This window comes from Juglans microcarpa x Juglans regia, chromosome 2D, assembly GCF_004785595.1.
Source record: "Juglans microcarpa x Juglans regia isolate MS1-56 chromosome 2D, Jm3101_v1.0, whole genome shotgun sequence".
In the NCBI taxonomy this organism is placed as follows: Eukaryota; Viridiplantae; Streptophyta; class Magnoliopsida; order Fagales; family Juglandaceae; genus Juglans; species Juglans microcarpa x Juglans regia.
This window is the reverse complement of record NC_054596.1, coordinates 180,182-204,258: the sequence shown is the minus strand read 5'-3', so window position 1 is coordinate 204,258 and position 24,077 is coordinate 180,182. Positions and strand designations below refer to the sequence as shown.

The following is a 24,077-nucleotide window of genomic DNA, read 5'->3' as shown; positions in this document are numbered from 1 at the left end:
TTTTAAATTGGTGAGACCAACAGGTGTGCAACTACAGCCTTTTAAAATTGAAAATGTTCATTGAAAAATAACTAATTGCTTAAATTATATATGGGCTTGCCAAATTTCATAATTTTTCTTTTTATGGAGTTTTTCAATTTTAGATCTTATCATTTTCACTCGTACATATTCTACAAGAGTTTTATTATGCAAACTTTTCATTACGCGATTTTCACAAAATTTTATGGAAGTGGATTTTGGCTGTGTGCTATTATTGTTTTGTTTTTTCTTTTTGTGGATAATAAAATTACTTTATAGATTGATGCAAGTGGTTTCTTGGGTTTTTTTTAGAAGGAGATGGGGGTTGACAGTGAGGAATAGTTGCTTGTATCTTTTGGGTAAATATGTCAGATCTACAAAGGTTGACCATCTAGTGTATGATCAATTCAATGAATAACCAAATAGAATTTTAAAGTCATTATTGCCTTCACCTTCCTAGTTTTGTTCTCGTCCCTGCTTAGACTTGTGTTGCCACTCCATGATGGTTAAAATGCCAAGACACTTCTTCAGTAGTCTCCAATTTGGAGAGATGGAGTTTATACAGTAAGATGTCATCGATACAAGGGTTCACAAGAATAGCAGGGGAGACTGCCAGAGGTTGTGATAGGCTGATAGGTAGGTTGTTCTAGGTCTAATCATTGTAACCTGGTGACAGCAAGTCTCACTAGAATCACTAAAAGAATTCACCAAAAGAAGATAAATGTGCACTGAGAAAAAAAATGGAATCGCACTCACAGTTAGAATCCTTCCAACCCAATACCATCCTTTCGTGATTAAAAACTATGTGATAGCCAGTCATGAAGTTTTCTGGATGAAAATAAATATATTTAGAGTAAGTGGTAATTTATCAGTTCAAATATATAAGCATACAAAATGGCCATCAGTGATATATGGGGCCAAGGAAATCTAGGTGATCATGAAATTCATGGCTTGTTCAATGACGCAATGATTAAATGGATATCGTGGTTGTTTTTCATGTGCGAAACTTAATGTCTGATGTAAGGAGTGCAGCCAATGGTGAGAAAGGTTATTTCATAGAGCCTCCATTTTTATGTGTTAAACCAGTAGAGGTTAGTATGCATTTTTAACTATTTCCTCAACCTAATAACCCAAGTATACAACTAAGTTATTGGCTGTAAAAGTTAGTGCAGGAATTTTCCGATATGCATTATATTTTTGCTCAAATCAGGCAATTTTCATTTCTATCTTCCATTTGATCTTCCCCTCAACTAAAGTTACTTATTTGTGTAATGAACTACTGAAAATTAAGGGCAAAATTGGCCATCAAGTGGGCCTTAGTTCAACTTTTTGGTTCCAACAAAGTTACCAAAACCTGTCAAACATCCATTTTGGTGAGATTTCCAAATTTTGTTACTTTCTAGTTCCCTTCGATTCCTATAATCTATACACTCTTTATCCATGACTTTCAACTATCTTCCATGTAGAAAACTGATGAGGCCCTTGTTGGACAGCAAGCATGTTATTAAACATGTTTATGAATTTCTTCAAAATGCTTGAAATGAGGAGTTTAGATGGCTTCACTTAGTACTAAGTATAGAAGTATAACATGAAATTGTTATACCTTAAACAAATGGATGGTGAGGAGGAGGGAATAAAGTTTGATTGACTTGGTTTCTTGTTGACGTTGTTTATATGGAAGGAAGTTGAAAGGATAGAGATTGTGCCTTGTAGTTGACTTTCTCCAACTAAAGTGTATATTAAGTATTGTTCTTGGGACTCAGCTAGATTTCCATTTTTGGCTTCTCACCAACTGTTGACCATATTGCAGAATCATTTAATTCATTGGCATTTTTTTATTCCTTGAGTCGGGCGCTACGTGCAAGGGGCATACATGCCTTGCATGTAGTGCCCTTACTAGTATATTGTGTGTGTGTGTGTGTGTAGGTAAAACCTGGATAGGGGCCAAGGCCGAGCCCGACATCCACCCTGCTGCCAGCAAGTTGCTGACCATCAGGACCGAGTGGTAAAGTCATGATTTGCAGGAAACAGATCACTCATTTTTCCATTGGGGAGTGCATAGGGACTGGGTAGGGCTAGCACGGGTTCTTGGCCCCAGTCCTAGATGGTGGAAGCGTAGAGAGATTTTTGTTCAAGCTGGGTTTGTCAATTCATCCCCGTCCATCTATGATATAGCAATTGTAAGCAAAAATTTACCTTGCTAACTGAGGTGCGGTTTGGATAGTGAGATAAGATGAGATGATTTTATATGAAAGTTAAATAAAATATTATTAAAATATTATTTTTTAATATTATTATTGTTTTGTGATTTGAAAAATTGAATTATTTATTATATTTTGTATGAAAATTTAAAAAAGTTATAATGATGAGATAAGCTGAAACACTTTCAACTATCTAAATGGAGCCTCATTATTCTTTTCCCAGTTTTGCTTTCTTTTTTATTGCATTTTCCCCCTTGTATGACGGAACATCAACAGAGATATTATTGACGATAAATGTTGATGGTGTGATGCAAAAAAATTAGATAGATATAATTTTTTTAGAAAATAATAGGGTTACTACCCTCCTACTACTCATTTTATATTTGATTTTTTTAATTTTTTATTTTACTTAATGGTTAAGGATGTTAAAAAAATACTTAAAAGAAAATGATAAAAAATAAAAAAAATGAAATGAACTATGAGTAATAAATGAATAGTAATAGAGTAGTAACCTTATCACTATCCTAATTTTTTATAGGGCGGGTACTATGCATAAAACTTTTATTTTAACTGTAAGATATAGAATAAGAGAGTATATATAAATATAATTGTGACGTATAATATTTGTTAAATATTTGTTGTTGCTCATGAAATTTAGGCTATGTTTAATTGTTGAAATCACATCAATTCATCTCATATCAATAATTGATGGAATTTATTATTTTTTCAACTTTTCATAAAAAAATAAAACTCATATTAACTTACGCCATACATTTAAATACATATATCAATTTATTTACGATCAAACACATATTAATGAGACCTACAACACTATTAGTCACATTAATTCAGATTATTTGAGATCATCTCATCATCCAAATACAATCTTAACCAACCAATTATAAATACAATAAGATCTCATATCTTGTGTCTTCTCTTCAACTCATTCTAGGCTATAAGCGATGATAATTGCCTTTAAAATTTATGAAAACTGCTAACTTTACACAAAGATCCTATACAATGGATTTATATATAAAAGAAGTTTACTCGTCATATCTATAAAAAAAAGTATATAATCATCACATTAAACTACTTTATTCTGTAAAAATTTTGTATACACCGAATATTTTTCAAAATTTATTGGTAGGCATTGGATCTTCACATAGCTGATGTGTCAAAATCAGGGACACTCCGAACAATCTCTTCTCCTCTTTCTGCCCTCCCCCTCGCCCAGCAATTATCTAAAGGGTTTGCCATTTTTTTTTTCTCTCTCTCTCTCTCTCTGCCAAATTTCCCAATTATTCGGCTACGCCAACCAATTTGGTTAGAGTCAGAAGAAGATGTTGAGGGTTGCAGCAAGGAGGCTGTCTTCTCTGTCTCCGTCGTCGTCATGGAGGCCCAACCAGGCGGCCTCGGTCCTACTTCCCCGTGATTTATTCTTTAACGGCGGTTATTCCTCGTCGTCTGATCAGCCCAGATCTGACGGCTTCGTCTACGCCCCCTTTTTCTCCAGACCTGGCTTATTTCACATCCCCTTCAGAGGTTAGGGTTTATTTTCCTTCCCTTGAAATACTAACAACTTGTCAAGTCTCACGCGTCTTATAATTGCCATTTTCTTTCTTATAAATATGAAATGATTCCGCTAATGTCTATTCTTCAACCTAGATTTATTTTGGATAAATATCGGTTCTTGTTATGTTGCTTCAACGTGATAGACAATGCCAAGGGATACATATTTACTCTTTTCCTGTATTATTATTATTATTATTTGGTTATACAAACCGATATCCGAAGCTACTTGTTTAGAAATATCTTCATTTTTCTTGTTTGGGCTTGCTGTTGTTCAAGTTGCTTTTGATTATTTGGGAATGGGTAGCTAGTTACAGTATTATAGTTATTTGCAATCATTGGGGGTGCCTGGGTTTTGATCGTGGAAACTTGTTTATCGATTTTGGTTGTAATCTAAGATTTTTTATCGGAAGAATAAAAGCTAGAAATTATTAATGACGAAAACGTATTTCATGATCTGTTGGGTATATGAAGAAATGTTCTTCCTCCTTTTGGGTGCATTGAATTTTGGTTTGACTAGAGGCCAAGGAGTAGTGTAATCCAAATTTAGGTGTCCCTATATCGAGTTGCCCCTGAAAATTGCAAGGTTTGTTCAAAACTTAAGAAACTATGGTGTGCAGCGTTGTAAATGCTTCTCTAAAAGAGGTTTGATAATATCAGGTGATAAATTTCTGTGCCGTGTTTTCATAAATATCCATGTCTATACTCTGAATTGGAATATTGTAGAACAGATTTCTACATAGAAAAAATATAATTGTAGATATCAAGTTTTTTATTTCTTGTTTGCCGGTTTGAAGTTGATATTTCTATCAAGTCCTGATATTGACGAGATACATAGAATGATAATCATGAATACTTATTTGTGTGTGTGTGTGTGTCTATGGTTTATCAACTCCCTGACCTCTTGTAAAATTTCTTAACCACTTATTGATAGCAAACTATGGTGCCCAGCATTACATTTGGGACTGATTTTTTGTTCATGTGAGAAGTAGGCTTATCCAACTAAGATGTGGTGATATGCATAAGTCAATACATAAAACATATATTTGTGTGATCCCTAGTTCTGAATTTGCTCTTTTGCTTCCTGTTTTTGCTGAGGGATGTGGAAATGAAAATAAAGACAGCTGAAAAAAGCATGATCATATGTAGGTTCTTTCACCACGAAGCAAGATACACTTGATTATTAGAGGCCCTTTGAAGTTTGAAGCTTCTTTTCATCAGCCTTCTCCTTTAATGATTGGTTGGCTTTTTCAGCTGATTACTTGTACTCTGATATACGCATTGATGACTATAGGCATAGTTTTGCATTTTGCTTCTTCCGTGTTTTCTAATGACTAGCTGGCAAACGATTGGTTTTCTAGGTTTTGCTTCCGAGTCTCTCACCCCAACAAAGGAAAACAGCATAGTCCTGGACGTTCCTGCAACTGTGGCAGCTGTTAAGAACCCTACTTCAAAGATAGTTTATGATGAGTACAACCATGAACGTTTCCCTCCAGGCGACCCCAGCAAGCGGGCATTTGCCTATTTTGTTCTGACTGGTGGTAGGTTTGTTTATGCCTCACTGATTCGCCTCCTTATCCTCAAGTTTGTGTTGAGCATGTCAGCCAGTAAGGATGTTCTTGCAATGGCCTCGCTTGAGGTTGATCTCTCTAGTATTGAGCCGGGCTCTACTGTGACTGTTAAGTGGCGTGGAAAGCCAGTCTTCATCAGGCGTCGAACTGAGGATGATATAAAGCTGGCAAATAGTGTTGATGTTGGATCTCTTCGAGACCCACAACCGGACTCAGAGAGGGTTAAGAATCCTGAATGGCTTATCGTCGTTGGAGTCTGCACACATCTGGGTTGCATTCCCTTGCCAAATGCCGGTGACTTTGGTGGATGGTTCTGCCCATGCCATGGTTCCCATTATGACATCTCTGGCAGGATTCGTAAGGGGCCAGCACCATACAATTTGGAGGTCCCAACGTACACCTTTTTGGAAGAGAACAAGTTAATGATTGGTTGAGAATCGTGGCTTGCTTTCTAGCAAAATATAGTTATATGTGATCCCAACTTTATTTGATTTGAGCAGATACTACTGAAGATTTCTTGCAGACGTCTTTGATTTCAGCCTCTTCCCCTCCATGGGCATGATTAGAAATGATTTTGTAACTTGGATATTGTAAACTGCTACTGTTGGTGTTTCTCTGGATTTCTTAATAAGTTGCCTGGCCTTTGCTGAGCTTGGATGATTTTGACACTTCACAATTTCAGGAAGCTGCAATTAAATTATTTGAATGGGTTTGTTATGGTGTCATGGTAAAGAATTATAGTGATTTGCCTCCTTTTTTTTGGTTCATGGAGGGGAGCTGTTGGTGTTATTAGGTGTCTGTTTCAATGTAATTGTAATTGTCTTCGTGAAAACATGTGCACCATAAAGTATCCTTTTTGATAGATAACAACTTGCATACTTTTCCAAACAAGTTGGCCTCAGAAAAGAATTGGAAATCGTCAAAACTTGGTTACATGCTATTTCGTAACCCTACGACTCATAAAATTTGGTGTTTAGACTTGAGAGTACATTCTTTGAGGGAGTCCCTACTCTCGTACGATAACCTCCTTTCTAATTTAACTTCGAACGCAAAAGTAGATGCCAGTACTGGTCCCAAGTGTCACGGTTGTTTGTATGAAAGCACTGTTCCAGGCCCGGCCAATTCTTTGTGAGAGCATCCACATTGGCTTCTTCAAATAACATTTCATTTCTAAATTTAACTAATTTTATTAATAGTTGGCCCACATTGAATTAGACAAACACTTTCATCTTAAATATTATCTACAGTAATTTCATATTTTTCTTCAAAGATGAAAAATACTATTTCACCTCCAAATACATTATTTATTAATTTCAGTCATCTTTCTCCCGCGATTTCTTTATCTTTCTTCTTCTCTCTTCTTCTCCCGCGTTTCTTCTTCTCTTCTTCCATATTTCTCTCTAATGCTCCGTTCTCTTCTTCTACTTTTTTTTCTCTTCTTCTCTTCTTTCCTCTCCCGTGTCTCTTTCTTCTTTCTCTTCTTCTAATTTTTTTTTTCTCTTCTTCCCTCTCTCTTCTTCCCCATTTCTCTTCTTCCGCAAACATTCTCTCCCGCAACCATTCTCTCCGGCAACCATTCTCTCCTGCGATGGCACTCTCCAACACTGTACAACGGCAGCTTTTCTCTAGCACGGCAAGCACACGGAAAGATTCGAAACCCTAGCCGAAATTTTACTCTTGATTTTTATTGTTTGGGTTTGATTCGAAACTCTAGCCTTGATTCTACTCTTGATTTTATTTTTTGGGTTTGATTTTGTTAATGTTTGGGTTTGATTTTGTTAATGTTGTTTGAGTTCCCCGAACTGTCGATTGAATTGTTTGGAGCGTGGGCTGAGCTTCTTGAATTCCCCTGAAGTTTGAAACATGGTCTCAGGTAGTTTGAAACATGTTTGTAATTATGGTTTCGGGTACTTTCTGAGATCTCGGTTCATTTCATGTTTGTAAAGAAGAGGATACCGAAATTTCACTATTGATTTTTATTGTTTGGATGCTGAAATACGCAGGATTTTTATTGTTTCCCTTCTCTTCACCATGTATTGTCAGATTATTTGCTGGTCCTTTCTTAGGAAAACAAGTCTCTCTCTCTGCTATGATTGTGATTGTGTAGCACTGAAACTATAAAAATCTAAGAAGATGAACAAAAGAAAAAACTAATTGGGAATATGCAGTATAGAGACCAATAAAGTGGGATTGAAACAGAGAGATGCTCAAAAGTAAGCACCAAAAAATATTACCAAATAGCTACAATATAGAGTTACGAACAGAAAGGGAAGAGGAGGAAAAAAGACCCAAAAAAGAGGGAAAATGAAATCTACCCATTGGATGCAGTCATCTAATCAAAATTCTTTTTGAGGAGTTTAATCTCAACCCATATAGGGAAAGCTAAATGGCATCAGTAATGGATTTGCTCTATTGAAAAGGGAAAGTCAAGTATAGTTGAAGTGCATGAAATGACCTTTAAAAAGCTACAATCTAAAAAAAAAAAATGAAAACAAAATATATGGAAAATCCTTTAGGTACAAGGCATGTCGTTTCAGATATAACATATTGGAATATATTGAAAATCCTTCAGGTTGATATATGGGAAATCCTTCAGGCTGATATAACATATTGGAACATCATTTCAACTCAAAAGTTTAAGCATGTAGTTTCAAATATATTTATGCCATAAAATGATTATATACCCAAATGATTATATACCTCGATAAAATCATCAAATCAGAAAAATAAGTTCATGAGAATAAATTATCGAGTAAAATAGCACTAGATTCAATTTACTTCCATCTAAACAATAAATGTAGCTAAGCATGCCAACACAAGTACCACAGATTATGTGTTTCAGATTCAATTTCCTACTTGCATGAGATTGTGGTTGCTATTCAGTAACAGTGTTTATGAGTCTAATCCTATTTTTTACGATTATACTTGAATCAAAGATGGACACCACATTTGATGAAGATCCATTCTTTACCACTCTATTGCAAAGTGGTGAACAAGGGAGATCCACAACCGTAATGACTAGTAGCCATGATAATGTTAGACTCCAAGCAACATTATTGGAAGGTGAAAAAATGCCACTTAGTAAGAAAACACAACAAGTTGTGTCTTTTACTGTAGAGGAGGACAATCTCCTTGTGTCGGCTTGGCTCAATATTAGCATGGATGCTATACGGGGGACGGATAAAAAATATTCTCAAATGTGAGAGAGAATTAGTAATTATTACAATGAGCATAAAAATACTAGCATGGCAAATCGTTCTGGGGGGTCATTGACCAATCGATGGTCGGTGATCCAAAAATAGACAAATAAATTTTGTGCTGCTGTGGCTCAAGTAGAGTCTTTGCATTCAAGTGGTGCAACAAAGCTAGACAAGGTATGATCTTCTAACTAAATTTCATTCTAAATCTTCTTGCTGAAATTCTATTATCACATTCTTGTTACATTCACATAATTAGATTGAAAGAGCTAAAATCATGTATGAAGAGACTGAGAATGCCACATACAACATGGAACATTGTTGATGTCTATTGAGACACCAGCCAAAATAGCAACAGCACGTGTCCATGTTGTCTACGAGAAGAAAACCACATGGGAAACGCTCTGCTACGACAGAGTCGACTCCATTAGGAGACGACGTGATAGATGACAACGTCGAGATCTTTTTTGAGAGACCTCCAGGCAAGAAGGCTGAGAAAGAAAGAGAGAGAAAAGGAAGGCTGCAGAATCTTATGATTCAGAATTTATTGAGTGTATGACAAATGATAGAGCTGTCTTCATGTCTGAAAGAAGACAAGTGACCAGTAAATTGGATGTTGATAGGGCTCAATTACTAGTGGAGAAAAAGAGGAGAAATGATACGGAGAATAAGAAGATCGATATGGAGATAATGAAGATGAATCTTATTGGCATGAATGGAATGCAACGAGAGTATTTATTGAATCTTCAAAAAGAGGTTTTTGAGAAATTCAGGAAGCGATTTTCATCTCCATCTCTATCTTCATCTTTTGAAGATGTGTAGCCTTTTGTTGGTGAAACATTTTGGAGTTGTTTTGTATATTGTGATTATTTTTGTTTTGGGATTGTAGCCCATGATTATTTTGTAGCTTTTTGTTAGTTTGGATAAAAAATATTGGTGTTTGAGAATGTGGGCAACAACTAGTCATCACACTCTCTAGGATGTTCATAGTTTTATAGGTTCGTTATCACCCTATTCATTACTCTTATTTTGCATTAGTTGTTATCAAAGCCTTGTATAGCCTTCAAATGATGGCAGCCAATCTTCTTTACATTGAGTGATGATGTTTGTGAGAATGGGCTTGGTTGCATTGATGGATCGACGGAATTGTTTTGATAATATTGATAATGTGTGATGAAATTTTGTTTATTGGATTGTGAGAATGAAAATGAATATGATTGTTGGAAATTATAGGTGATTATAGGAGGTTATGAAAATAGAATTAATTAAAAAATAAAAATTAATTATAAAAATATAAAATTAAAAAATAATAATATTTTATTATTATAGAGAGTGTGATGACTAATCCAATGTAAACTTTAAATTTTAAATAATTAGCTAAAAGTGAAAAAGTTACATATTAGTCAAAATTTGAAGAGTAAAATAGCCAATCCATTGCAAATGCTCTGAGTTACATTAATTTTTATGCAAAACAAATCTTGCTTATCTCTCGAAGATTCCTTAATACACACCATACCCTTTTCACTCAGCTGAAGCTCCTTTCCCATTTGCTCTACATCCAGTGAAAGCATTTTCCATTCAATTTCATTGGTCCCAACATGATAAGTTTTTTCTTTTATTTTTTAGCAGGTGTTTTACTTATGATTCATAAATCTTGATGTTTGATGAAGTTGATATTATCCCCCAATTTCTGTTGCCAATACCTCATTTTCAGTGTATAATTCAGCAGAGTTAGAGCCCTTAGGGGCAAATGTTGTAAAAGTTGGGATGGGTATGGTTCCAGAATCGGCAAATGAGTCCGATTTTGATACAAAAAGTATTTCATCTAATCTCATATCATCACTACAATTTTTTTAAATTTTCACACAAAATATAATAAATAATTCAACTTTTTCAAATCTCAAAATAATAATAATTTAATAATATTTTATTCAATTTTTAACTTTTATATTAACTCATATCATTTTAATTCACTATCCAAACGATACCTTAGGACAACACATGGACAAGCGTTTACTTGAGAGCCCATAGTCACAAGATCCGTTCAAAAATTTATGGGCATATTTCCAAATTGGTATAACGGCAGCTCCAAATTCTAATGGCTCGCTCGCTCGCTCTCTATAAATGTAACCGACCCATTCATCAGTAGAAGAATCCGTAATTTCTTCTTCTTCTTTTTTTTTTTTTTTAAACAACAGAAATATTTGGTCTATACACAAATGTTATACAGCAAAATTAACACACTAGCGCAATTTAATCATCTAGTTCCTATTAAAGATCCAACTATTGATCCAAAAGTTTTAAGATTGTTGGATACTAATTTAGTTAAATTTTTAAACCTCAGGATCTTAACATTCCACTATGCTTCAAAATTCAACTTTCACGGTGGCCCACTTTATCAACACCGACCCGATGGTAACCCTTTTCCTTTTGGTGGCTTCACTCATCTATTAGTATTCAATGACTTAACATCATACTCATACATAGTACCAATGCATTTTAATCTAGTCTATAGGTCGCGCCCTCCGTAATTTAAACTCGTGACATGGTCTCTGCTCTGATACCAATTGTTAAAGACCTAATTATTAATCTAAAAGTCCTAAAACTATTGGATACTGTTGTTTGGATCCCTCAGCGAGTATCTTGATCGCCTACTCCTGGGTGGCCCGAGTATGTTTAGGCACTCATTGTAAACCCGGGTTGCCACCTCTTTGGTATGAAAGAATTGCATAACCATATGAAATAACACATACATAACCATTTGATTTCCAGGTCAACACCCTGCTCCCTACCCAGCAAAGTTGTTGGCATGCCACTGCATGCTCACGAAACCAATTAACCATTACATGTAACCTCTTATCCTCATACTATATATGCCTTCTCACATTAAATCGTAACATATTCAAATCGCTTTCCATTGTATTCACCCCTATTTTTTCCCTATTCAAATACCCATAGCCCATAAAACTAGGGTCCAGCCCACCAAGTCTTTACTAAAGACAAAAGGGAGACCATGAAGAGATAAGAAGGGTCATGAGTGAGATATGAAAGCTGTAAATGTTAGAGGGAGGTAAGAAAGGGACAAGAGGGATGTGAGAGGCTATAAAGTGTCAGAGGATCAGGGGAAAAAGCAAAGGATTCACGCAAGGGAGATTTGTCGACTCAAAGCAGGTTGTCATGTACAGTAGGGGGCAAACAAGCCTATAAAAGGGGATGCCCATACTGCATTAAAGGGAACTTCTGAATTGATAAAAAAGAGACCATCTGGACGAATAAATCGATAGAAATATACAGATAGGAAGAGCTCCAACCTTCTTTATACAGTGAGATATAAGGATCCATGAGTGATTGTAAACATATATATATATATATATATATTATATTGGAGACTTCCCTCTCTAGACCCCCGTGGACGTAGGCATATTGCCAAACCACGTAAATTTTATATCATCTCTTTTTATTTTCACATCATGGTTGATCGGCATTTTTTGTTTTGTAAGGTCTGATTGAATACAGAAATACTCTCAACTCATCTTATCTTATTATTATAATTTTTTTAAATTTTTATATAAAATATAATAAATAATTTAATTTTTTTAAATTTTAAAATAATGATAATATTAAAAAAATAATTTTTTTATAATATTTTATTTAATTAATTTAAAAGTATTTTATTTCATCTCATTTTACTGTCTAGATAATTCTTAAGAATAAACCAAAATCGCCAACGTAAGAAGATTGAACCCTGATAGGCATGGCTTGAGCCAAGCCGCGCCCGTGCGCGCCAAGTAACCATTCAATGTTAACCTCAACGGTTCCCGATAAATCACACTCGTCTGATCCTTCCATCACTGCCGAGATAAAAAGGAAATGAAAAAGGATCCTTCTCTGTCTCTCCTCACTCCATCGTGTTATACGTGTGCGTGTGCGCGTGCAAGTGCGGCTCTATCTCTCTCCCTTCGCATGCGCCCTCTTTCCAAAGCCAACCGGATAATACTCATATTCCTTCCGTCTCTTGCTCTTCCTAGGTTTACCCTCTCTGTATCGGGAGCGACGGCTATATCTCAAAGTTTCTTGCCAGGCTTTTACTGCGAAATCCGGGGAATTCAATTTCTTACGGCCTTTCACCGAGAGCACCGTCGGAGGATATCAGAGGTAATTGTATTGTTCATTTCAACTTCTAGGGTTTTCTATTCCCAATTTGAATGACTTGAGTCTCTCTTAATCGTCTCGTTATTGTATACAAGTAATTTCGCGTTGGTTATTCACAAAGTTTGTTTGTTTGTTTTTTTTTTTTTAATTTTTTTTTTAAAATATTTTTTTGTGGGGAAAGGTTTATTCTTTCTCTGTCTGAGCGCTATTTTTTTTTTTTGTTTTGTTTTTTTTGCTGAGTATGCTTTAAAATAATAAGACTCTCTCTTGAAGTGGTTACTATACTTCCTCGTGCTTCAGCTTCAGATAGGGTGAAAAGTTTCCGTATTGTGAGTTGGATGGTGACTATTTCTTGGAACTTGACCGTTATGACTTATACAGGGGTTCAAATTGGACATTGGCTTCGGTTGCGTCTATTATGTGAGTTGAGATTTCTGGGTGATTTTCTTTTTGTCGTTATAAATATACGGATGGCACTGTGAATTGTGATTTTGAACTCCCATTACTACTCGTCTGAGAGGGAGCTCTGATTCGGCAACTTGGGTAGTCATGTGTAGGGATGCTGACGATGTTGTAGGTAGAGGTTTTTTTGCGATGGGGCTCTGCTGTTCTTGATCCTCTTTCTGCTATTTAAGGGTTAGTCAATCTGAAACTTCTAATTAAACCTGCCGAGGAGATGGCGATTGACGCATCTCTTGATGGTTGCGGTCTCATTAACAGGGTTATTAGATGCAGTGGTATTTACACAGTTCAACTTTCCTTCAACCCCATCCCAATCTCATTATTCTCAGCTTTACAATCAGTAAAAGATGGCCAAATATTTTGCTGTGATCACAGCAGAATAATGGTTTTGTAGCCTTCAAAGAATACGGTCACTCAGGTGTTAAATCTCTATTTTCTCCGTAAGGGTCAATGTGTCAATTCTATAAATGATATTATTCGAGTTTCATTACGGTGTACATATATTTTTTTTTATTGGTAAATAGAGGGATATCGGTGTACATATGGTCACTGTGATCAATAGCCTCCCAAAAAATTTTGTTATGTAAGAGTGAGGGTAGTCAGTACCAATGCATTCCATGTTAAAGCTTGATGCATGTAGTATCGGGTGCAATTTACGTGGAATTATTAATCGTGTTGAAATATAAAACTGAATTGATCCAATCAGCAATCTAAATTAGCTTGAATTCTTTAACACAGATATCTGATATTGGTAATTTTCTGGATAATGTGCTTTAAACAGCGCTCCGCATACTTCTTTCTGTTATTATCTGTGGCCTTAGATTGCAATTGTATTACTCACATTTTCTCAGCATAATGCATATGCGCACTTGATAATATGCTTCTCAAACAGAAGAATATTGTTCTGTAAAATTATAAAAGGTTGTGCTGTAAAAGGATAAAGGTGGCGGGGCACTTATTTTGTGATTTCAGGGAGTTGTATACGATGATCAATTGTTTTTAACTCGAGATATACAATACCCGGCATCTTTTTTTCTAATATATCATCATTTCAGGTTGTATATGGAGGAAAGATGTTTGTTAAGGATGATCAAGGCTGTAATTTACATAATGTGGATGTAAATTGCTTTCACTGAGTTTTTCTGGCATCTGTGGTGATGGCGGCTGACCAGCGGAGAAAACGATTACTTGGTGCAAGCATTAGAGGTTCCAGTTCTAGGCAGAAGCATAGATTGAAAAGGACGGATTTAGGATTGCCACAAAATGGCTCAAACATGCAATCTCATATTTCTCTTGAGTGGGATGGCAATCAAAAAAGAGTTGTTGCTAAAAGGGAACAAATTGGCATAAGCTGGAGAGATGTGAAGACATTTAGTAATTCTGTTCTTCATCATCAGAACACCTTAGCAGATGTTTTTGCTATTCCTCAAGAAATCTTGAAGTTAGAAAATTTGACAGAGGTTCTTTCGTATGAGGTACCTATAATTTTTTTGTATGCAATAAGAAATTTTATTGCCCAGTAAATAGGCATAGCCCAAGTACACAAGTATACAAGAGAAAACACCTAAATAAGAGGTACCTATAATTTTATGATATCAGGAAATGTTCTTTTAATTCCAAGATTGTTCCATGTATACTTCCTGTGTATTTGGGCTTTGTCTATTTACTTGATCAATAAAATCTTATTTTACCTATAAAAAAAAGATTGTGTTTTATGGATTTTTTGGGGAACTTATTACAGGTTTGGCAGAGTTATCTATCAGAGAATGAGAGAAACTTTCTTGTGGGGCTTCTACCTCGAGGATCAGAGCCACAACAAGTTGTGCAGGCATTGCTTGCTGGGGATAACTTTCACTTTGGCAATCCGTTTCTCAAATGGCGAGTATTCATAAGTGATACTTCTATGTGGAAGTGATTGAATTGTTTTGTTTTGAAACAGGGTCATATTATTCCAGGTTTATGATATGCATACAAGTATTCCTATACAGAAAAACATATACATTTGTATATCAGCGTATGGATATTTCTGCCTGCCTGCATGTGTATGTGCTGCATGCCATCATGTACTACTTTGAAATGATTCTGGGATGCCATGTGTTGGTAATGTATGTTAAATTACTTAACTATTTTTCAGTTAAAGACGTGTTTATAGATAAGTATTTTTAGAGTGCTTGAATGTTATATGGTGTGAATACTTTGGTGATATTTTTGTGCATGGAAGAATGATTATATTTGTCTTTTTTTTTCGTTTTTGTATTCTTGAAAGATGCAAGAGATTCAAGGTTCCATGCTAATCTTCATTTAGGAGAAAATAACCCAGGAAAAATACAGAATAAAAGTTCCGTGGTTCAGTTTAACTTTCTGTTTATCCTTTTGATTTTCTTTACCAAATGATTTAACTTCAACTTTTTGATTTTATTGTATCGTCTTGGTAGTTGAAAGAAATGTTTCTGATGCTCAGTAATGCAACTCCAAAACTTAATCAAAAGAATTTGTCTGAAACATATATGGTTGCAGGGGTGCTTCACTTTGTTCTGGTAATCTACATCCCGATGCAGTGCTTCATCGGGAACATTGTTTAAAGGCTGAGAAGAAAACATATTACTTGAAGTTACAGAAGTATCATAATGAGTAAGTTAAGCTTTGCCTTCTTTTGCTGTATTTTTTATGTTGCTTGAGAGGTAATTTTTTTTTTAAAAAAAAAAAAAATCTTTGTTTGAGACCTTTTTATTCTTCTCATGGCAGTATGATAGGACACTTACTGAAGTTGAAAGAGAGATGTGAAAGCTGCAAGGATCCAGAGAAGGAAATTGTGCAGAAAATATGGAGGTAATACTCACCACGTATTCTGATTGTAGATAATATCCAATTTTCATTTATGTTTTTGCACAATCCAGTTGATGCATTATGGTGACAAGGACGTGTGTTTTGAGAGCTGTGTTTTTGAAACTGTGCTCTTTCTTCATGTCAAAAGATGTTTGACAGCTACTAGTTTAGTGTATTGTCTTGGAAGAAGTGAATATGGTGATGAAAGATTCCTTTTTACTCATTATATATTTCAATCAATGGTGTTCGTTGAAATTGGACTTACCATGTATGCTTTATTTGCACTAGTCTTTTACCATCATATCAATTCTAAATATTTCCTTTGTATACGTCTTGTGTACTTGGGCTTATGCCTATTCTTGGGAATAAAATCTCTTATTACTTATAAAAAAAATATATCAATTCTAAATATTGTGGAAGTTAATGAGGAGCTTTGTTGCATATTTCTGTGCAAAATATGCTTGCATTATTATTCTTTGGAAGAAATTGGGTATCTATTCTAATGGCTAACATTGTGCAGTTATCATTTTTTTTCCAAGATAAAAGGAGAACAAATATGCAATTGTTCTAAGAAATACCATGAAGGATTATTTAATTTATTTTTATAAAATATTATAAACCTTGCATATGTATTGGTTCGTTTAGATCTATCAAAATTTGAACATGTGAGTCAATTTTATTGGGATGTTGCTCAAATCTTGATTTGGCTTTTGAGAGGTTATAGTAATTTCTTGTGGGTTTCAAAGTGTTATTATAATTTGTTGTTTGCTTTGCCCTCTCTATTAATCTGATTTCTTATGGTTGTATTTGGATTTTTTTTTTTTTGTCTGAGCAGGTCAATAGACGGATTGGAGAAAAGAATACCCTCACATGGAAATGAGTCCATATTTCCTGATCCTGAGGACGATTTCACAGCCACATCTGAATCTTGTTCTGGGGCAGCTGACGACAAAGTATGTAGTAGTGATAACCAGAACTCTTCATTGATGAAGCATGCTGAACTTCTAAAAAGGTACTTAAACTCTTCATGATGGGCTATTGGATCATCTATATATTGCTGCAGGATTGAATGCCCTGTTAGAAAATCTGACGCCAGATCTTTAATTCAGCATGGTCATTGTGGTATTTAGGGTTATGAATTGATGTTGGAAGATCTATGGTTATGCTTCTAAGTCCCCGTTTGGATACAAGAAGTATTTTATCTCATCTCATCATTACAACTTTCCTAAATTCTCACACAAAATATAATAAACAATTCAATTTTTTCAAATCCCAAAACAATAATAATATTAAAAAATAATATTCTAATAATATTTTATTCAACTTTCAATTTTCATTTTATCTCACTATCCAAACGGCACCTAAAGCTGCTGGAAAATCTCTTGGATTAGTCTCTGACTACAATGACAGATTACAAAGACAGTATGCTGCTGGAAATCCTTTCCGAAGGGGATGGGGGTTTTTAATTAAGGACAATAATCATAAAGAAAGCTGGAGACTGCTAAAAGCAAATTTAAGAAGATTTAGGGGTTGTTAACTTGTTAGGATGTTGAGATGGTTTTCTCTTATCTCATCTCATTCTTTCTCATCACATCTCAACATCCAAACATGACTCAAACATACACTTTTCAATTTCAAATTTTTAACTTTTTTATCTAATCATTACATAATCATTACAACTTTCTCAAACTTCTGAACAAAACACAAAAAACAATTCTACTTTTTTAAATCCCAAAACAAAAATTATATTCTAATAATATTTTAACTTTATAATATTTTTATTCAACTTTTTCTTTTTCATTTCCAAAAACTCCATAAAACATTATAACTCAAACCATTTCACCACTATTCACAGATTTCTCATCTCATCTAATTCCCCAGGTATCCCCTTAAAGTTGGAAATAAGTTTTATTTTGCAACTGCTACAATTCTTTACAAGAAACCTAAAAATGATCAATTTGCCCTTATAAGATTATAAGATTTAGAGAAAACTAAAATAGTGGCTTATAACCTTAGATTATCGTACAAAGATTCTAAGAGACAGCTCCAAGAGAACAAAATTTCCAATTGGCCCTTGAGTTGAATGTAAACCAAATTTTAAATAAGTTCTTTAGGCTCGGACTTTCCTTCCATATTTGTCCAAAAGGAGAAGAAAAAAAGAAATGCTTGCTCATATTTTAGAGTGGGATTTAAGCGTGGTTTTTTCGGTAAGTAATAATAATGATGATAACAATTTTAAGCACCCAAAAAGGCCTAAGCCAGATTTGGGCTTATACTCCAAAAAGGGCTATAAGGTGACATGGCTTTGGTGTGCTTCCCCATTTTTTATGGTGGCTTGGGTATTCAAAACTTGATTTTTCCCAACCATGGCTTTTACGTAAGTAGCTTTGGCGTTACCAACATGAGAGGGAGGCCTTGTTGAAAGCCTTAGTGGAGTCTAAATTTGGTTTTGCATGGGTTGGGTGGTATGGGGATGTTTTCTAGTCTTATCTAGTCTTACTGGGCTTGAGGTGGGTGATGACCTATGACTTTAGATTTTGGCGTGATTTATGGTATGGTGGAAGACCTTCAAGGAAGGGTTTTTTTTATTTTATTTTATTTTATTTTAAATATAGGCATCGGGTGTCCATGATAAAGGCCCGACTAATGCTGGGGACGTATAGGCTCTCGACAACAAGTTTTCCAGAAGTACACATTGGGTAATTCTAGTGGAAATTCCTCCAATCCAATGGTCCCAAGAGTATGAATGGGGAGACTTGAACCTAGGGTGTCCGGTTTATATAGCTCACCTGTAACGCCCCAATTGAAGGCCCAAACCACATGACCTATACACCAAAAGGACTAGTCAATGACACAATTGGAGCTCTATTGGAACCTTATGTGGAAGAACTTCTCACTCTCAAGTAATGTGAAATCCCATACACCACCTACCCTTATCCTTATCATATGGGGTATCACATCACCCCAAGACCAAAAGGCTTAAGAGTATTGGGTGTGCACGGGAGGCTTTAATGTTTGCTCTATTAGAGTCCTCCAATTGCTTCCCTTTATCAAGTAAGACAAGTTCACTATCGAAATTTCTTGAAGGAACTACCTCTGGACAGCAACCATTTTCCTTGGAGGAATATTTAGCGGATTAAGGTGCCTTTGACGGCAGTTTTTTCCCCCCAGACAGCCTCTTTAAGGAAAATTATCTCTATGGACAACCTAAGGAAACCACATATCATTGTGATAGTTTGATATTGTATGTGTAGGAGTGGGGCATCTGTAGACTGCCTTTTAATCCATTGTGAGATTGTCAATGCGTTGTGGACTAACTTTTTTAGTTGAGTTGGTTGGCTCAAGGTATGCGTAGAATGGTAGTAGTCCTCGTTTCCAATCGGAGTGGATTATATGACGGCCCACATGTTGCAGCAATGTGGAATATATTGAAACAAATTGCCCACAAATTGTATGGTATATTTGGAGGGGAACGAATTATAGAAAATCTGAGGATTGCGAGTGGACGATAGATAAATCTTTATTTTTAAATACATTTTTGCTTTGGGCAGCTTCTATAGACGTCGATAGGCTGAATGATTTTCTTGCCACTTTTTCGATTGCTAGTTTGGTGTTCCTTTTGTATACTTCCTGTATGTCTAGGCTATGCCTTTCGAGGTATGAGGTTGAACATGGGCTGTAAAACCCCCAGAACACTGAAACACAGCACAATACCATCAGGCTGGCACTTATGTTTTAATATTTAAGTAGCAGTTAGTGTTTATTTATACCCTATAAAATGGAAAAATAACAGATGCTCTAGACCTAATGGCATTTTCATTATTTTCTTTATTCCACTTTGCAAACTTCATGTTGATTCTCACTTTTATTTCAGTTTCCCACCCTTTTGTGCACATATAGATGATAGTGAGTAAATTTAATGGGAGTTTTTAACCCATTTGTTCTCTTATATCACTGTATGATTGGGTGACAGCTACTGTTTAAAAAAAAAAAAAATGATTGGGTGACAGCTTTAGGTAGTGCACCTTCTTCTTCCAGTTTAGAATTTCTTGACATTCTGAACTTTAAACTAGAATTATTTGGAACAACTCTTGCAGACCCTCCTTGTACTTCAGGATTCTTCTGTTATGTTGGATTGGTGGGCTCTTTTGCTCAATGTGACTAATTGTGAATCATGGTCGTATTATCTGCTTGTATTAGCCATATTGAGATATGGAAATTTCTTTTTGATGCATTTTTATGTAGTTTTGTTTGTTAGTGAAAGAATCTTATGAGTTGTTATGGTTGCCAGGGTGTCTGAGAAAGGCTTCATGAAAGATGAAGGTAAAAATCTATGGATTGCTTCAGATGATGTGCTTAATTTAGGAGCAAAAGCTAGAAATGGAGACAAGCTACACGGGCATAATATCCACAGTAGTGATGGTGCCAAATATATGTCATATTTCAAGGTTAGCGTTTCCTGATGTTTCGAAGTTTGTAAAAAATCTTGAAAGGACCAGCTAGGTACTTAATCAGTCACCTCACTGATTAAAGCACTTTTCCAATTGCTAGTTTGGTGTTCCTTTTCCGACTCTCCTAGGATTCTTTCAGTTCATTTTAGAAACATCTTTTAGGGACTCTTCAACTTGGTTTACATTGTTATATGCCTTGTATGAATATAATTAAGGTTTTCAGGTGTTTCCAAATTATTTGTGGATTAAGGAAAGCAAGTGCAAACCTTTGCATCATATATTCTCCAAAGGCTGTTGCCGACTCTCCTATGATTCTTTCAGTTCATTTTAGAAACATCTTTTAGGGACTCTTTCAACTTGGTTTACATTGTTATATGCCTTGTATGAATATAATTAAGGTTTTCAGGTGTTTCCAAATTATTTGTGGATTAAGGAAAGCAAGTGCAAACCTTTGCATCATATATTCTCCAAAGGCTGTTGCTGATATGCCTTTGATATATTTCAGATTAGTAAGAAGCAACATGAACTTGTCAAGAATATGAAGCAGTCTGGTAAGAGCATCCAGTCCAGGTCTCTTAATCGTGTTTTGGGCAATATTGATAGTTTTCATGTACAACCATATGAAGTATTTGTGGAAGAAGAGCAGAAGAAACTGCATCTGCACTGGTTAGTGTGTTGTGAAGGGAATATATCTTTTTAAACTTCAGCGAAGTGTAGATTCTCTCCTTCCTCATGGTTCAGTCTTGTCTATAGGTTACAGCTGGCAACCAAAGTTCTCCCGGTGGCAATTGCTGACTGGAGAAAGAAATGGTTTCAAAGATGGCTAATGGCTAATTCTTTGGAACAAGAAATGAAAGATAAGCTAAAACCTCTAATGCAGGTCTATGACTCTGCCCTCTTTCCTTTGTTGTTGTTATTACTTTCATTGTTATTGGTTTTATGTTTTTGTATGTTATTGTTATTGGTGAATGTGAACATGTAAGTCTTTGTAATATGTTTACAGGTAGATTATCGGATAAGATTTTTTTTTTCCTTCTTCCATAGGGGAATGATGTTGAACCTATCAATTTGTTGTTCAGGATGATGATAACAAGAACCTTGAGAACGTGCTTCAGGATCGGAAGGAAAATAAATTGATAAACAATGTATCTACTGTGGAAGATGATGAAGAGTCTGTTCTTGGCTCGCCACGGAATCAAGAGTCTGTTCCTGGCTCCCCGCATAATCACGAGTCTGTTCCTGTGTCGCCACGGAGTCAAGAATCCGTTCCTGTCTCGCCACGGGATCAAGAATCTGTTCCTGTCTCCCCACAGAATCAGTCTCCACAGCAGATTTATTCTCTCAGTTGTGGCCATGAGGTCAATACCATGGCCATGGACTCCGAGAACAATCATATCATGCCAAAGTCAGATACTGGTCCTAGAGATGAAACCGAGTACTCAGGGAATTTGAACACTGCAGATGCTGTAACCAGTCAGGGAGCGTCTCTTACTTCTGGAAAAAATGTTTGGCCATCTGTTAGCATGCCCCAATCTTACAATGATTCTACTGCAAGCCATGAATTCACAGCTGCCAGTGGGTTACCACTTGAACATTCACGAGTTAATGACCTACAACAGGCCCACTCAATTGATCTAGAATCTGATTTGCTTGTAGAAGAGACTGGGAAAGATTTTTTACACAGGCAATCAGATGAATGTTCCTTCAGTTCTTATCCAAGCCAAGACCAAAATGAGTTACTTCAATCTCTCTTTAAGAGCCAAGGGATATTATCCTACCATCAGGAGCAGAAACAGAAAGGTTTAGCTTTCCAGCCACCAAACAATTTGACGATGGAAAATGGTCAGTTTCCTGGGAATTTCCAGGAGCAGCCACAGCAATCACTGCCACTGGAGCAGGATCAGAAGAGACAGAACGGGGTTTATATGCAAAGAAATGCCTCAGGGAACATGTACGCTGATGGAGTTAGATACTTGATCCCAAGGCAAGAACACATGGCACCAGTGACTCTGCAGGATTGGACTGTCAATAGCATTAGTATGCCAGCACCTCTCCAATCTGGCTTAAATGGCGAGGAATTGTTGAGTCAGAACTGGTATTCTGGTGAGCATCAAGTTCATGGTGGGTGGACTGGTTCAGATGGAGTTAGTTTCCAGAGTCAGAGCATTGGAAGTGGAAGTGGTGCAGATCAGAGTATAATTGACGTTATAACTCATTGTAACCAATTACGTCCAACCGGCCCTTATGATTCAGTAGGATCCACTGAGCAGTTCACTGCATTGAGGAACTATGGAATAGTGGGTGGGGTTACTCCCAGGATCAACAATGTTCTACCACAAGCATCGCATCCACTAGACTACTTGAGTGGGCGTGAAGCAGGAATTTCCATGATCCCTGATGATATGGGATGGATGAACTTGCCACATCAGAGTTCTGTTTTACATGATCCAATGGGGAAACCGTACTTGAGGTCGTGGAACAATTAAGATCATCCTTTCCCCTTTTTGGATTAGTGTTCAATTTATGAGCTTGGTTGGAAGACCAGAGGTAAGAGAAAAATTCCTAGTGCAAAATGCACGTGCCGGGAGTTTGTGGCTTCGGATGACTTTTGAGATTTACTACAAATTCACGTCAGCCAAGCTTATTAAATTCCAAGGTAGGTTTTTGTACATACCTATACAAGACCCAAATTCAGATGGCATGTATATATCTCTAGATGTTAGATGGGTAGGCGGGAGGAATTTGTGGGAAGGGGAAAAATCCAGGTTTCTCATAATTCCAAGTTATAATTTACCGTTTATCATTTTCATTGGATTTTTCTTCTATTATTTATGAGAAGGTCTTTAATAATTGTTAATGTAGATTAAGAATCTTGGATTTTTTTTGTTAAATTCTGTTATTGATGTTTAGGAACCAAAACATCTCTCTCTCTTTCTCTCTCTCATGAGAGGGTTGCGTTAAGAATTCATTTTGTGCATTCAATGGTTTGTGAATAGAGAAGTGTTGTGCGCACCTTCTTTATAGTTGCATTGAAGTCTTCGTTTGCAAATGCGTCACATGACAGGGAAGAAGCCATTCAACTCAGTGAGTAACAGAAAACCTGGTTGTAATAACACTCCATAATCCACTGTACAACTTTGTTGGGTCCTGAGCACAGCGAGGACAAAGTCCCACCTCACCGTATATAATAAGCTTTCATTAAATCAACCTTGAGAGCACACCGGGGTGTTCCTCGATCTCTATGGTAATTCCTTAACAATTCCTGGGCAAGCAGAATTTTGTACCCAATTCTCCTTCCCTCAACAATGCCGTTTGCTGCTTACATTTCTCTGGTATCTGGGAAATGCGGATTTACTCATTTTTATTAGACTCCTGTTTTACTTATAGAATAAAAAATGTGAGGGGAATGGGGAGAGGTTACTGGCTTTTTTGTCTTGTTTTTGTTTTCATTTTTCATTTTTCATTTTTTACGATTGGAAGAGGTGTTGGGGTTATATGGATCTGAAATGATTATGGGGTTGGAGATGCTGCTGGGACCTTTGACATCGTGGGATGGTCTCACAATCGATTATTGTGTCTAGGGTGAGTTTGGATAAACAATATAGATGACATGAGATGAAATATTTTGTT

General features: G+C 36.0%; 2 protein-coding genes across 4 annotated transcripts; both read left to right on the top strand.

Moving 5' to 3' along the window:
* The first annotated feature begins 3,208 nt into the window (after positions 1-3,208).
* Positions 3,209-6,027, top strand: LOC121249066 (cytochrome b-c1 complex subunit Rieske-4, mitochondrial-like). Its single transcript, XM_041147723.1, has 2 exons — positions 3,209-3,761; positions 5,150-6,027. Exons 1-2 carry the CDS (start codon positions 3,560-3,562, stop codon positions 5,791-5,793), a joined length of 846 nt encoding a protein of 281 aa, XP_041003657.1. The 5' UTR covers positions 3,209-3,559; the 3' UTR covers positions 5,794-6,027.
* Positions 6,028-12,412: 6,385 nt separating this feature from the next.
* On the top strand, positions 12,413-23,308 carry LOC121249063. Of its 3 annotated transcripts, none has more exons than XM_041147719.1 (11): positions 12,413-12,711; positions 13,090-13,128; positions 14,226-14,645; positions 14,912-15,048; positions 15,688-15,801; positions 15,916-15,999; positions 16,832-17,008; positions 20,288-20,444; positions 20,953-21,113; positions 21,201-21,327; positions 21,527-23,308. In XM_041147719.1, the coding sequence occupies exons 3-11, from the start codon at positions 14,328-14,330 to the stop codon at positions 22,931-22,933; spliced, it is 2,682 nt and encodes an 893-aa protein (XP_041003653.1). In that variant the 5' UTR covers positions 12,413-12,711; positions 13,090-13,128; positions 14,226-14,327; the 3' UTR covers positions 22,934-23,308. The 3 variants fall into 3 exon arrangements, with proteins under 3 accessions (XP_041003653.1, XP_041003654.1, XP_041003652.1); XM_041147720.1 differs by having other exon boundaries at positions 13,009-13,128; XM_041147718.1 differs by lacking the exon at positions 13,090-13,128.
* Positions 23,309-24,077: the final 769 nt, after the last annotated feature.